Below are 16,139 nucleotides of genomic sequence, written 5' to 3'. Positions count from 1 at the left end.
CAGGTGTACTACCAGGTGGACTACCAGGAAAACTACCAGGAGAACTACCAGGAGAACTACAAGGAGAACTACCAGGTGTACTACCAGGAGAACTACCAGGTGTACTAGCAGGAGAACTACCAGGTGTACTACCAGGTGGACTACCAGGAGAACTACCAGGTGGACTACCAGGTGGACTACCAGGAGAACTACCAGGAGGACTACCAGGAGAACTACCAGGATAACTACCAGGTGGACTACCAGGAGAACTACCAGGTGGACTACCAGGAGAACTACCAGGTGGACTACCAGGAGAACTACCAGGTGGACTACCAGGAGAACCACCAGGAGAACTACCAGGTGGACTATCAGGAGAACTACCAGGTGAACTACCATCTGTGACGATATCAAAATGCTCTAATAAACCCTAGAACACATTCAAATTGTTGTAAAGAAAGAAAGAGATAGAGAAAGAGAGACAAAGAAAGAGAGAGAGAGACAAAGAAAGAGAGAGAGACAGAGAAAGAGAGAGAGACAGACAAAGAGAGAGAGACAGACAGACTAGTATGACCTCCATGTATATTAGCATAGAGCATTACTGCCAAGCAGTCTGGATTTATGGCAAATGTGCTGGTTTGCTAATCCGGTGAACACAAGGCAGCTGCATGTCCTGCTTAGGAGGTTCTTCAATTACTACACCAGTCAGAGTTTCACTACCCACCTCTGCTTACCAGGTGTGTATTCATTACGCCGATTCTGTTGCACAACATTTCTTATGGTGCAAACGGAAAACGGTTTGCAACGTAAACGAGAGTTTCTACTGGACAAATTCAGATAGGTACCTTTCTGTTGCGAGATGTAATGAATACACCGCAGAATAAATACTGATGTTCAAAAAGAGCTGTGCAGCATAAACATAGTTTATCTTCATTTCTCATATGCATTGTGCAGAAAAGCTTGACAACAAATATAAAACCGACTATGTAAAACTAGCAGCACAGTTATCTGTCATTCTACAGATAAATACATGAATCGGTATGTTATGCAAAGCTACTAATGTACTAACAAAACAGGCTCTACAGTGACGCATCTTGCACTGAGTGTCTTAGACCACTGCACCACTCGGGAGCCCCCAAATAAGGCATCCTGGGTTGTGCTGTTACCCTGTTTTGAAAATAACCATCTGATGATACTATGCACAGTATCTTTACCACAGGTAAAGGTCTATAACTCTGCCTGAGACATTAATTAGGCACCAAACGGAAAATACGGACTGAAACTTGGATGGAAGCACTTGAAGTAGTCCAAAAATAAAACACTTGTTTTTGCTTTCCCATTGCAAAACATTTTGTTACGTTTTGCCCTAATGAATACAACCCTGGTTTAACTCTAGAAGTGCAGCCCTTCTGTACCATTTCTCCCACTGGTCTTCCATCCACTTCTCTCTATCCTCCTCCCCCAACCACTGTACTCCATCCTCGTTGTACTCCATGGCCAGACTGAGGCAGAGTAACATCAGCAGGGCAGGGCAGGCAGGCAGAGGAACAAGGAAGTGATCGATTCAACAGGCAATTAAAACACTTCCTCCTTTCAACAGAGCATCATTCACAATCCTCCCAGCCTCTTCACTCGCCATCCACTCTGGCCCACACATCAACTACAGCATCAGCACCACAAGACAGAGGACATGCACATATTTTATTAGTACTATTGTTTGTATAATTTGCATATCATTGTATTTAAAATGTGTTTGACTTTCCTTGTCTGTCAGTGTATCAGTGTTTTGTTAGTTGTCATGTTCTCTATTTTGTGTGGACGCCAGGAAGAAAGGGCATCCTAATAAACAAACACCAAGGGATCCAGTCAAAAGATAGACCAGCTCATTTTCCACACAGCATAGATCTCGTCTTCACCACTGGCTCCACCAAGGCACTTGTTTAGTCTCTGTATTTGTGTTCCCCCTCTGGTCCGGTATAATGACTGGGGGATGATGGGATGGGGGAGGTGCAGCCCTGCCTGATGGAGAGTAGTGAGACTGGGGAGGGGGAAGAGACTCACCCTCTTAGCCCCAGCCCATCAACCCTGGTTGGGTAGGGTCTCCTCCTGTAAGGCCCTGCCTCCTGTATGATGGAGGGCTTGGATCGATGCAGCTCTACTCAGGTTGCCTGCCTCCTCCTCCCCAGGACAGCCAGCCATACACAGGCTAAAGGAAGGGAAGTGGTGACCGGGGCAGGCTAAAGGAAGAGAAGTGGTGACTGCCAGGATCAATGGAGCTGCTGCTGAAAGAATCTTCTTCTCATCATCTTGATCTGAGGGAGGAGGACATGGAAGGTCCCTGGCCCTTAGAACATCATGGCTTCCACTGTGTTGTTGTGTAGTATGGTTCATGCCCTGAACAAACTGTGATATGTGCAACGGTGCAGCAGAGATACTTTTCAGCTTACATTCGTCTAGTCTATCATGTTTAAAATAATGTGATTTGCTGTCCCTATTGGCAAGTCATGACATGTACACACACTACAACACTGGCTAGCCACTAACACATGCAGGGCTTGTAAAATACAGCTCCTATAAAGTGAATACACTTACACTAACTCCTATCAACTCAAGCGTTGAACCGCACAAGAAACAGTGGGTAAAATCCCAATATGAAAGTGTGACATTTACTTTACTGTTGTGCCATGTAAATTAAACTGGGTCTGTGTTCATCCATCCTAACAATACCCTCGGTCTTTAGTTTATCAAGTTACAGATTAGGATAATTATACTGTACAGGGAAGCTCAAGTTTCAGTTTCACTGGGACAAGTCTTTACCAGATATCAACATGGTACTTAAAAAACAGCCTTTAGCTCATTTGTCAATCATCCATTTCTCTTTTACTGTAAGAGGATGTTACACAACCATACATTTGTTTCTATCAGAGCGGATAACAGGAGACAAAGACAGAGAGAGAGAGAGAGGACTCTGGCCATTAGTAGTGATCTCTGAGGAGATCACGTCAGTGTTACTGCTGGTCAACAAAGCACTGTTAAACCTCCTCCTCCTCACAGACTACAACTGGCCTGCACAGTAAGACATCATTTACCTCTATAGCTATAACTGATCTGAGCCTAGCCATTAAATAAACAAACCTAAGGCCTTAAAAGTGTTAAATGTTGAATAATCAATATAAGTCATTACAAATCGGTAAGTCAATCCTATTTTCACAAGACAATTAAAAGGTTGTTGGAGTGAATTTTTATTGGTTGCATCAATTAATAGATATGATCAGCCGACAATAGTTCTAGCTCAGTCCTAGACCTTAGATTCAATAAGATCTTGTCTACCAGATACCAAACTTCCAGTATATTCCTGTGTCAACCTACTGCATGTGGCCCTCCAGTGACTAAATTACATAACCTCAAGACAAAGAGCTGTAGCCATCCATCAGTAAATATACAACGCAATGACATTTATTACAAACTATATCTTCTACAGTTATTGTCATCATTACAATAGTGAATTCCAGAATGTGATAGTAAGGCCAAGAAAACAATTACAACCAAGAATAGTGAAATGGATCACAATTCTATCAGGGCTTTAATGAAAATAAACTCCTTTGTACAATTCAAAACAAATAAATACAACTATTCAACAAAAGCTCATCATGGCAACTTAAATTATAGTGAACGTACACTTTTGCTTGGGATGTACATTAGTTGGTGACTGACAAACAATTAGATGATGGTGACTGTGTTAATGGAAAATATAAATTGCCTACCAATGGACTTAAAATGATCTTAATGCTACCAAGGTTTTAGGGAAAGTCATGTTTGTTTTGACAAAGATATATTTAACAATAATATATATATATATATAAAAAAGAAAGAGATACACACACAAGGCTGATTTACACAGAATATAGCGGAAACTAATATAAATCCTTTACACATATGGTATTTAACTGAAACAAGTCATTATTGTATTAGTAGACAGCATTATCATTAACTGTAGTGTTGTAGCCTGATCGATGGATTCACAAAATCTAAAACATATTGAGCCAAAATGATTTTCTGTAGGTTGATGTGCTACAGAAATGAGAAATGTCTATCAGCAGTTTTGTGCATTTTTTTTTTACATAAGCAACTTATATGTGAGAAGTTTAAATGAGGTGAATGGACAGTGACGGATGCATATGCATTTTTCATCCGTGTGTGACGGCAGTCTCACTACCCATGATGGGTAGAAACAGGTGGGTGTCGTTCTTTTCCCAGTAAGGTTTGATAGAATATGATTCTCTATAGCTTTAATGAAGGGCACCAACAATTGTTGGTTATTTCACTGATTGATAATATATATTCTCTGCCACAGGCAAAATATTAGTTTACAGACCAATCACATCATTGTGATAGAAGTCAAAATAACATACAGCAAAATAGCAAACAGATATATGGACAGTGGAATCAGAGACACGAACATGTTGAGAATGGAGGTTGTTCGCAACACATATCCACATCTTTGAAATGCACATACAAATCGTATCAAATCTTTATAGACCATATGACCTGCGTATTTACACACGTGTTGAGTTTTTGGGAGATTTAAAACATTTCCCCCAGTTTGAGATTGCCCAGTGAGTTCTTAACGCTAAGGTTAATATCTTTGAGGGTCTATTGCAGTCTTAAAGAAGTTATTCACACACTAATAAAATGTTGTGGTAAATGTTTTGAATTTTATTTTAAATGCTAGATTAGGAAAGCTGAAAGGTGTAAGAACTAACCTTCTTAGAACAAACTTCATTGTAACCTTGTTGTATACACATACATTATTAGCCAGTATGGTACTGTTTTTAACACTGATCTGGAGTTGCTGTTATTCTTAGATTTTAGAAAGTGGTTATGGTTTGTTAAAACGCTCTGTGTGTGTGTGTGTGTGTGTGTGTGTGTGCGTATGTATGTGACTCGTCTTGCCACAAGGATAGGGGTGAGCGCAGGACATCAGAGGTCTTCTGCCATGTCCTTCTGTTATACACCATCCCACATGGCAAGATCCTAAAGACACAGGCAACAAACCAAACTTCAGTTAAAATCACACTCCTTTCACCTCATTAAATCACCAGTAGACAGGATGCAGCTCAATAGGTGGTAGAGGTGTGATGTTTTTTTGACGTAGATGCAGAAAGTAAACAGCATAATGGGTATATTTCCACAACAACTAAGAGTGTTGAAGCACGAAGCGAACCTGTGCACATACTGTGTGTGACTGTGTGAGAGCAAAGTGTTACATCTCACGCATCTCAATATCCTAGCCTATTCATTGATGACAGACCCTGCTTTGCTGAAGTCGGGAGACATTGCAAGCCAAGAAATTGTGGGACACAGCTTTTAACTGCCGATAGACGGGCCTAGTGCATGGTTCTGACGGTCTGCCTGATGGCCGACCTACCTATACCGTGCCCCTCCCCTCTCTGTCCCTCACTAGCACGCTATGAAAGATGCAAGTGTTTGTGTTCTCAGAAGTAAGGCAAAAAAATAAATCGGTCTCCTCCCTTCCAAAAAAAAGTATAACTAGTTGCTCCTACCCTCTACTTTTTTGAACATTTTGTTAAAAATCGCGCAACATTTCAGCGCCCTGCTACTCATGCCAGGAATATAGTACGTTCATATGGTTAGAATGTGTGTATAGGAAACCCTCGGACGTTTTTAAAACTGGTTAAATCACGACTGTGGCTATTACATAACGTGCGTTACATCGGAAAGCGCAGGAAAACCTGATCACAGAAAATGGAAATAAATATCCTTGCGCCACTTCCAGCAATTGTTAACAGTGAGCCGAATTAGATAAGACCGAGCATTCAACTCCCACAGCATCCCCATGTAGTCGAGTATCTTGTGAATTTAATCCTCTTTGATTCTTGGTTGAACCGAAAGAGGGGCACGACGTACCTCCGGTCTCCGCCCAGATCATTCCGGAAGAGCTCTCTCCTGAAATTTTTTCCAAGACGACAGCTAATGATATGTACATCGCCTACGGATGATTTTTATCGCTTATTAACGTTTACTAATACCTAAAGTAGCATTACAAACGTATTTCGAAGTGTTTTGTGAAAGTTTATCGTCTACTTTTTGAATTTTAAAAAATGACGTTACGTTGTGAAATCGCTGTTTTTTTCGTTTATCACACAGTCTACATATAACGATATCTTGGCTTTATATGGCCCGATTTAATCGAAATAAAGACCCAATAGTGTTTATGGGACATCTAGGAGTGCCAACAAAGAAGATGGTGAAAGGTAATGACTGTTTTCTATTTTATTGTGCGGTTTGTGTAACGCCGAAATGCTAATTATTTTGTTTACGTCCCCTGCTGTGCTTTTCTGTTGTAGTGTATTGGTGCATGCTATCAGATAATAGCTTCTCATGCTGTCGCCGAAAAGCATTTTAAAAATCTGACTTGTTGCCTGGATTCACAACGAGTGTAGCTTTAATTTGATACCCTGCATGTGTATTTTAATTAACTTTTGAGTTTTAACTAATACTATTAGCATTTAGCGTAGCGCATTTGCATTTCCAGAGCTCTAGTTGGATATATATTAGGAGTCGATTTCTTGCAGAATCAAATCTTGACACTCAACAGGGAGTCTGCACAACTACGTCATCGTCGTTAACAGTAAAAAAAATAATTAAAAGGGCCGTTTCAACAGTGATATTTTTTCCATTTGTCACATCCCTAATAAGTGGTCCAGGTATCCTCATGACACGGCACAAGTGAGGGGTGGACCTTTCCTCTTTTGTTCACTATTGCACCTCTAGTGTTCCTGAAGCAAGCGGGGAGGCCGATGACATCACATCAGATCAACTCCTTGAATGGCCTACTCCTTGAAGTTTTCAGTTATGTCCCAAAAAATATATTTTGCTCAAAATATTGTTGTTATACCTTTAAGAGTGTGTACATTACCGTATAAAGAGATTTTGTTTTCCAAAAGGAAAACTTCCAAAATAGCTGGGCCACGTCTAACTTTTTACCAACAGCCCAAAAAAAGAGCATTGAATGATTTGATGACTTCTGAAAAATGAATCTCATCATTTAAAAAAATAATTAAAAGAACAACCCATTGTCTTCAGATAGTTTAGCTAATTACCGTGTGTCACTGCAGATCCACTGGCTGATGCTCTGACTGTTCCTCCCATTGCTCCTGTTGCTGCACCTGGTCTCCTTTGGCAGTGCTGGTGTGCTGGTGTTTTGTGTGGGTGCACATCTGGGTGCTTTGTGGTTCGGAAGACCTGCCTCTCTTCAGAGTGTTGGACTGGGCAGACGAAGTGTGTGGGGGTGACTCTGCATTCAGTAGTTTAGATTAGTAATGTCTATTCCTGTACATTTAACTCATTCACTTTCTGTTATAGACATTTCCTTGTCTAGCTGATGCATTGAAACTTTCAGAAAAGAAAAGCCAATGTGTTAGAAGCTTCAAGTGATTAAATTACAAAATAATTTGCTTGTTTTTTTATTGAACCAACTAAGCAGCAACTAAAATGTGAAAAATGCTGCTTTCTGGACCAGGACTTCCCTGGTTAATTAAAGGATGAATAAACATTTTAAAAAAGACTACACAATAAGAACTACACCTCCAAACATACCACAGGTGCTGCTACTGGCCTGAGAGTCGTCTGTCGGGGGAGGCTCTGCCTCTTCCTGAATGGTGGGCACAGATGCCAGGAGACCTGACAGACACACACAGACCGACGTTACGTCAATGTTACCATGGCAACACTGACTGGAAATAGCCTACATTAGGACTGACGCAGAATGAAAACAACAAGGGCAAGTCATCCAATGTAAACTGAAAAACAACCATTTTTCTTTTACCACTAGGAGGCTCTCTAGAGCCATAGAATAAACCATAGAATAAACCATAGAATAAACCAGGAGCTGTGCTTCATGAAACAGGATGCTATTCTGTGCTGTTAGAACTCAGACAGACAGCCCCATCCATAAGACAGCAGTCAACAACAGTCATCTACTGCAGTACAATACCTACATCTGTGGTAGACGACCCTGTTCCTTGAGTGACGCAGGGATTGCAGGATATTGTCCCAGCAAGGCACCACACTGACCTACTAAGCTAATTGATCAGTTCAATGATTGCCTCAATTTAGCACACCTGGTCTTCCAGGTCGGTAAAAACATGAAGTGCCTACCCCTGACCTGCATACATACAGATATCTATTCCCAGTAACGGGGACAACGTGGATGTACGGTACCGTGGTAACCATATTACTTCTACTACATGATCAGTGAGATGACAGAATGGACAGACAACAGCAGCTCGTGACAACAGGTCATCATGACAGTCATGCAGCTCATGACAGGAGGAGTGCGTTGTTGGCAGTAGGAACCATTCAGACTGTCCATCAGAGCTCAACATAACAGCTCTTAGAGAAATGACAAGGAGTATGGTGGAGCTGGGGGACATTAAACGACCACCCATAAGAGGCAAATTGCTGCCGTTATCTCAGCAGGAGCTGTGAGAGAACCAGGATGTGGTTTTAGACGAGAGAGCTCCTTTCAGACTATATGAAACCAAACCATGGTCGGGACTCGTGTTCAATAGGGCAAACCATGGTCGTGACTCGTGTTCAATAGGGAAAACCATGGTCGTGACTCGTGTTCAATAGGGCAAACCATGGTCGTGACTCGTGTTCAATAGGGCAAACCATGGTCGTGACTCGTGTTCAATAGGGCAAACCATGGTCGTGACTCGTGTTCAATAGGGCAAACCATGGTCGTGACTCGTGTTCAATAGGGAAAACCACAGCAAAACGGAGAGCAACGGAGAACAATAATCTGTGGCGTTATTGAAAAAAATATTAAAAAACTCCCCGCTGAACACGACCACTGTAACCAACCTCAGATGTCTCAGCCACATGGGGCCTTTAATGAGGACGGGTGAGGTGGACTTTTTCTATCGCTGCTGTCTTCAGATCTTGATCCTAGGTTTTTATTGTAAATAACTATGTTCTTAACTTGTTCACCTGTATAAATCAAGGTTAAATAATATAAAAGTTAAAGACTCACTGAGGCCTCTGTAGTGGGAGAGTTGCTGATAGACCTGCTTCATTCTCTCTATGTTGAGCCTGCTGCCCTCTGCGTGGTTGATCATGGGCTTGGGGTAGTCTACTCCCACGATGCAGTTGGCTGCCTTCTGGACAGACTCTGGGGCTCTCCACGGCTCATAGATGTATCGGTTGGGATAGTCCTTCAATTTAGGAATGTAGCGCCTAGAAGATAGACAATCACAGATGTTCGAGACATTCATTGTTATTATTTATGCCACTGAATTACATATAGAACTGATTCATATGGTCTCTATGCAGTTTATTCAATTGATTCCATTGGTTGTTTATTCTATTGATTTATGTATTTTGTACTTGAAAAAGAGCACCACAAACTGGTCTTTCAAGCCGGATAGGTGCAATTGGCCTGGGACATGACCAGTAGAAACAGGATGCAGTTCATGCAGCATGCCATGCCCCAGACGAGGCACACACGCTGGCAAGAGGAGGACTGGGAAGTCCAGCAGACTGGGGCCTTGGAGAGGTTTTACCTCAGGTTCGTGTCCAGCAGCCGGAACCAACCCAGCCTCCACGGCTCCAGCAGTTGCCAGAGCTGCACCCAGTCTTGCTGTCCAACGCGCTCCGGCTAGCCAATCCGACACCAGTGGTGCAACCAGACCAGCGACTGTCACAGAGGCTCAAGCTGTTTCAGCATCTGGCCAAGCTCCATTCCACACTCCAGCCGGTGACACCACGAGCAGCACCGGAGCCAGACGAGCTGTTGCCAGTGCTGAAGCCTGACCAGCAGCTGCCGGCGCTCTGGCATGCTCCACCTCCGCCTGCCACCGGTGCCTGAGCTGGCACCCCAACAGAAACCCCAGCCAGAGTGTCACCTGGACTGAACTCCGGTTCAGGTCTCTACGGTTAACACAAAATGACCAGTTTAACAACATTTTACTTCCCCGTATTTCTACAGTACACAGTTGCCATCACACTCAGGCCAGGTTCATCACCAGTGAGACTACTGCACAGGCGTACTAATAACAGAGTGATAGCACCACAATAACAGAAATATAAGGATACTTAAACCATGAACTTAATAATCTCCCACTTTTCTTTAAAGACAAATAAAACATCAACAAAATAATTAAATGTCACAAGTTATTATATAAGTTCTCCATTACAAAATGGGTTGTGTGACAAAGTCACGCCTCAGTGGCGCAGCGGTCTAAGGCACGGCATCTCAGTGCTAGAGGAGTCACTGCAGACCCTGGTTTGATCCTGGGCTGTATCACACCCGGACGTGATCTGGAGTCCCACAGCGCGACGCACAAGTGTCCCAGTGTCGTCCGGGTTAGGGGAGGCCGTCATTGTAAATAAAAATTTGTTCTTAACTGATTTGCCTAGTTAAATAAAGGTAAAAAATGTTTTGGTAGGTTTTGTGTCTGTTAATGTGTCCTTTGTCATTTTCAGTAGGAGGCCGATTCTCAGCAACAGGCCCTCCATCTTGTTGATCAATTTACTTTCTGCCGTCTGGAGCGATGGACTCTAACAATGGTGCCTCTGTGCCTCACAAATATCACCACACCATCTTGGCCAATGACTACTCCCAGTCCTTTCCACTCTTGACAGTCAACTCGTTTGTAGTACACTTTGTTTCCAGTCTCGTACAGCTCATCGGTGGGTTGTTTACGCAGAGCCCTGAGAATTCTCTCTGAACACTTCTCGCTGTATGTCGTGCTGAAAGGTGCTGTCCCACCCATGCACTCACACTGGTCCCTTCTAGTGCTGAAAGGTGCTGTCCCACCCATGCACTCACACTGGTCCCATGCACTCACACTGGTCCCTTCTAGTGCTGAAAGGTGCTGTCCCACCCATGCACTCACACTGGTCCCTTTTAGTGCTGAAAGGTGCTGTCCCACCCATGCACTCACACTGGTCCCTTCTAGTGCTGAAAGGTGCTGTCCCACCCATGCACTCACACTGGTCCCTTCTAGTGCTGAAAGGTGCTGTCCCACCCATGCACTCACACTGGTCCCATGCACTCACACTGGTCCCTTCTAGTGCTGAAAGGTGCTGTCCCACCCATGCACTCACACTGGTCCCTTTTAGTGCTGAAAGGTGCTGTCCCACCCATGCACTCACACTGGTCCCTTCTAGTGCTGAAAGGTGCTGTCCCACCCATGCACTCACACTGGTCCCTTCTAGTGCTGAAAGGTGCTGTCCCACCCATGCACTCACACTGGTCCCTTCTAGTGCTGAAAGGTGCTGTCCCACCCATGCACTCACACTGGTCCCTTCTAGTGCTGAAAGGTGCTGTCCCACCCATGCACTCACACTGGTCCCTTCTGGTGCTGAAAGGTGCTGTCCCACCCATGCACTCACACTGGTCCCTTCTAGTGCTGAAAGGTGCTGTCCCACCCATGCACTCACACTGGTCCCTTCTAGTGATGAAAGGTGCTGTCCCACCCATGCACTCACACTGGTCCCTTCTAGTGCTGAAAGGTGCTATCCCACCCATGCACTCACACTGGTCCCTTCTAGTGCTGAAAGGTGCTGTCCCACCCATGCACTCACACTGGTCCCTTCTAGTGCTGGTGGCTTGTCAACCAGTACCGAGGGAAGATTAGGGTTCTGCCCCAACACTAGTTGCTATGGGCTGTAACTATGAACATTGTGCATTGAGTTTTTTTGCCATCACAGCCCAATCTAGGGCTGTTTTCCAGTCACATCCATTGTCTTGCTTCACTTTCAGTGTTTGATTATGTCTCTCCACAAGTCCATTGCTCCATGGACTGGATGCAGCAGTTGTCTTTACTTCCATGTTGAATTTCTCTGCCATTTCTCTTATTATTATTGAATTCTCCTCCATTGTCACTGTACAATTTCTGGGGCAGGCCATGCACACTTATCCAGGAACGAATGAAGTGCTTTACGATGTCACTGGGTTTCTTTGTATTCACAATGCTTCCAGCGCTGAAGCGTGTGAAGCGGTGGATTATGTGAAGGTACCACACACTCAGTTCTAGCTCATATAGATCTACAGCCACTGTTTCATTGTACTTGGACGCCAGTGGCAAACCAACAGCTGGTCTGGGCTTAGGTTTGCTGTATTCCTGACATGTCTCACAACTGTAGTCTGCCGTAGAATGGAAATACTCATCATTATTATTCCCAGAACTGCTGAGTCATTTCTGAAGTCTGTCAACTGTAGCATGACCAAACTGTTTGTGAAGTTAACAATACTTTGAGTTTTTCCTCTGGTTCATGTTCGCTGTGTTCAGAATCTCTATGTACTCTGTGTCAGTCAGAATCACATTTCTACACAGACTGTGTGATGTCTTTGTCTAAAATGTTTACACAATAGTGGCCTGAGGGAGTAAGTTCAAGGGTCACTGGTTGTTTAAAACATCACTGCCATGTCATTTTTTTGTCTAGTACAGCCCCTGCCTTTTTGAGGGAAGCTTTGCTTAATAGTAAGGGGATATCTGTAGGGACCACCTGTGTTTCAATGTGACCAATTTTTGCTGGTATCTTAACTCTCTTGGTAGAATGGATAACTCTCCCATCTCCAAATTTGAAGTCACTGTTGCTTGGTGTGTCAATCATATTTTGTACTTATTTTATATTTATTTCACTGACATAACTATCAAGACATGTTGCACCACACACTGTGTGTGTACATGCAGTATCAATCACAGCAGATCCTAAGGATTCAACTATACATATCTCAGTATCAGAAGCAGATTGTCTCTCTCTCTCTCTCTGTTTTTACATGTTCCTCTGTTAGTTTAACTTGTTCATTTTTATGAGGACAGTCTTTAACCCAAAGGTAAGTGCTTTGACAAATACCACATTCTGATCTTCTTCCATGCGTGTCCAGTGGATTTGTGCTGGGCAAATGCTTTGATCAAAGTTCCCGTTTCCTTGTTCAAATCCTCCATGTATATTCCCAGTGCTGTATCTCTCGCTCTTTCCTCGAGCGATAAAACCACCCTAAGTGTTTGCTTTTTCTTATATAATATACACTTAAAACATTAACTTAACACCTACTACATCTGCTGCCTTGCAGATATGCTTGACCTGGACCCATCGCCAGACCCAGCCCTGAATCCAACGCCCGGCACTGTCCAGGACCCACCGGCTGACCAGGTTCCAATCCTGGGTCCACAGGCAGACACCTAGCACAGCCAGACCCACAACCAGCACTGACGACCCCATCCTGCCGTCAGCCATTAGTGCTCATATCAATGTGTTCTGATATATGCCTGTGTCTTTATTGTGCCTGTATGAGCCTCTATGGATCAATAGAGTTTATTTAATTATTCAGCCAAAGCACAAACAACGTGGTAATCACGGACCAATCACTGTCCTCTGTCCAATGCCCACAGGTTAGTGTGTGTCTGACGTAGAGTGTGTGTGTGACGTAGTGTGTGTGTGTGTGTGACGTAGTGTGTGTGTGTGTGTGTGTGAGACATAGAGTGTGTGTGTACCTGATGTAGTCTCCGCTGGGGTCTGTCCTCCTTCCGAAGCCCACAGGGCAGTAACAGTGGAAGAACTGCTGGAAGAAGGCACTGCAGGAGAGCCACATCCAGCTGCCTGCGTTCACACTCCAGTCTGCATCCAGGAGCAGCTCCTCAAACACCTGACAGGCAGAACCAACCAGCACAGAATACAGTTAGATACCAGTGAAGCGGCACCACTACTGTCTCACGTACGTCTTGATGCTTTGTATATACAGTAAATACCCACGTTTTCCTTGTCAATGTAAACCCCCAATGCCTTTGTGTAAATGTCCATGTATTTCTGTTATTGGCCTGCTTTATGGAAGTACTAAGGTAAAGTAAACACTGTGTGTGTTGACAGTCTGTATTCAGTAAAAGCTCTAACACCTGGATAAAGGACTAGAGACGAACCCCAGTGTTACATGATAAGACACTGACAGTCTGTATTCAGTAAAAGCTCTAACACCTGGATAAAGGACTAGAGACGAACCCCAGCGTTACATAAGACACTGACAGTCTGTATTCAGTAAAAGCTCTAACACCTGGATAAAGGACTAGAGACGAACCCCAGCGTTACATAAGACACTGACAGTCTGTATTCAGTAAAAGCTCTAACACCTGGATAAAGGACTAGAGACGAACCCCAGCGTTACATAAGACACTGACAGTCTGTATTCAGTAAAAGCTCTAACACCTGGATAAAGGACTAGAGACGAACCCCAGCGTTACATAAGACACTGACAGTCTGTATTCAGTAAAAGCTCTAACACCTGGATAAAGGACTAGAGACGAACCCCAGTGTTACATGATAAGACACTGACAGTCTGTATTCAGTAAAAGCTCTAACACCTGGATAAAGGACTAGAGATGAACCCCAGCGTTACATGATAAGACACTGACAGTCTGTATTCAGTAAAAGCTCTAACATCTGGATAAAGCACTAGAGACAAGCCCCAGCGTTACATGATAAGACACTGACAGGCTGTGGTTTATCTACAGCCTGGCAGGTAGCCTAGTGGTTAGAGAGTTGGACTAGTAACCGAAAGGTTGCAAGATTGAATCCTCGAGCTGACAAGGTAAAAATTGTTCTGCCCCTGAACAAGGCAATTAACCCACTGTTCCTAAGCCATCATTGAAAATAAGAATGTGTTCTTAACTTACTTGCCTAGTTAAATAACGGTTAAAATACATAAAAAATGTAATCCCAGAACTACCTACGCAGGGCTCTCCAACCCTGTTCCTGTAGAGCTACCATCCTGTAGGTTCATTCCAATCCTAATCTATCACACCTGATTAGAATAATTAGCTGGTTGATAAACTGAACCAGGTTAGTTACAACTGGGGTTGGAGCAAAAACATACAGGAAGGTAAGCTCTCCAGGAACAGGGTTGGACACCCCTGCCCAGATCTACCGACGCTGATGACAAGCTCTATAGGTTAAAGCTACATGTCCTCCTAATATACTAAAGCTTCTCCACAACCCTTGTTGTGGTATGGTAGTGCATGTTGGTTCTTTCTCAATTACTTTGATTCCTTGCATGCCCTCTCAAAGCCCATTGCAGGAGAAGGTCAGAGGGGAGACCTTTGATTTTCCCCTCCAATGCATTTGAGAAGGAAAGGGACTGAAGACGCGAGCAACTGAGGAAAGATGAATCGAGAAAAAGTTAATGTAAATGACTGAAGAGGGAAGGGAATCTAACCTACCCTCATGCCACTCTCCCAGCTTATCCACAGGTCTCCCCGAGTCAGGAAGCAGGCCACTGCGTGTCTGGCCAGGTGGTGGATCCAGCCCTCTTGCCTCAGCTGTGTCATGATAGCATCTATCCAGGGGAAGCCTGTGCTCCCCTCTGCCCACTTGGCCAGGGCCTCAGGGTTATGGTCCCAGGGGATCTGAACACAGATGGGGTTGCCCTCCATCCGGTCGAAGTTAGGGTTGTTAGTTCCCGCTGCATAGAAGAATTCTCTCCACAGGAGCTGGCCGAATAAAGAGAGCGGGGGACTGCAATTCTTCCGCAACTGAGTGGGAAGGATGGATAGAGAAATACCTATCAAAATCACTTCTTACATCAGCAGTTGTGCTTTACAGTAACCCAGCCTGTACCACAGAGAGCATGCAGAAACAAAATGTTATTTTAGAATTACATGATCAAACAGCTTCTTTATCCCATTCCAAACAGCAACATGTATTCTTGTAAAACAAAATATATAAATATATATATATTTTTAAAGATTTCTATTGTGGTGATCCAAGGTCTCGGTACCTTCATGTAGAGTTCCCTCAGGTTGTAGTAGAAGACTCGACATGATAAGCATCCAAAGCGTAGATAGGGGCTGAGGCCCGTGGGACTGGCGATCAGCGAACACATGTTGATCCTGGCTCGCTCAAAGCTAGCTACCCAGGCTTTTCTGTCTAAGTGTTTGTTTAGTCTCTCTAGTGCTTCAGACTCCCCTCCCTTCCACACCGCAGGGTCCAGGCCTTGAGTCTTGAATCCTGGAGAACAGAACAGAGAGCACAGAACAGAAAGCACAGAACAGTCAGATACCAAGTGCATTGTGACTACATTTAGCCTCACACACAGTACATGGTGATTAACAGGATGTTACAGTTCTGGAGAACCAAAT

General features: G+C 43.8%; 1 protein-coding gene across 2 annotated transcripts in view; it reads right to left on the bottom strand.

Annotated features, from left to right (window-relative positions):
* Positions 1-3,200: 3,200 nt before the first annotated feature.
* LOC115115580 (cryptochrome-2-like) overlaps positions 3,201-16,139 on the bottom strand; it is a 28,316-nt gene continuing 15,377 nt past the window's right edge. For both annotated transcript variants that reach the window (XM_029644061.2, XM_029644062.2), the window contains 7 exons: positions 15,779-16,008; positions 15,222-15,533; positions 13,506-13,657; positions 9,035-9,237; positions 7,597-7,680; positions 7,101-7,294; positions 3,201-5,010 (listed from right to left, as the gene is read on the bottom strand). In XM_029644061.2, coding sequence (XP_029499921.1) covers positions 7,107-7,294; positions 7,597-7,680; positions 9,035-9,237; positions 13,506-13,657; positions 15,222-15,533; positions 15,779-16,008 — 1,169 coding nt within the window. In that variant the 3' untranslated portion in view covers positions 3,201-5,010; positions 7,101-7,106. The remainder of the gene's footprint in view (positions 5,011-7,100; positions 7,295-7,596; positions 7,681-9,034; positions 9,238-13,505; positions 13,658-15,221; positions 15,534-15,778; positions 16,009-16,139) is intronic.

Source organism: Oncorhynchus nerka, linkage group LG9a (genome assembly GCF_034236695.1).
Source record: "Oncorhynchus nerka isolate Pitt River linkage group LG9a, Oner_Uvic_2.0, whole genome shotgun sequence".
NCBI lineage: Eukaryota > Metazoa > Chordata > Actinopteri > Salmoniformes > Salmonidae > Oncorhynchus > Oncorhynchus nerka.
Note: the sequence above shows the minus strand (reverse complement) of the source record. Positions and strands in the feature narration are given on the sequence as shown.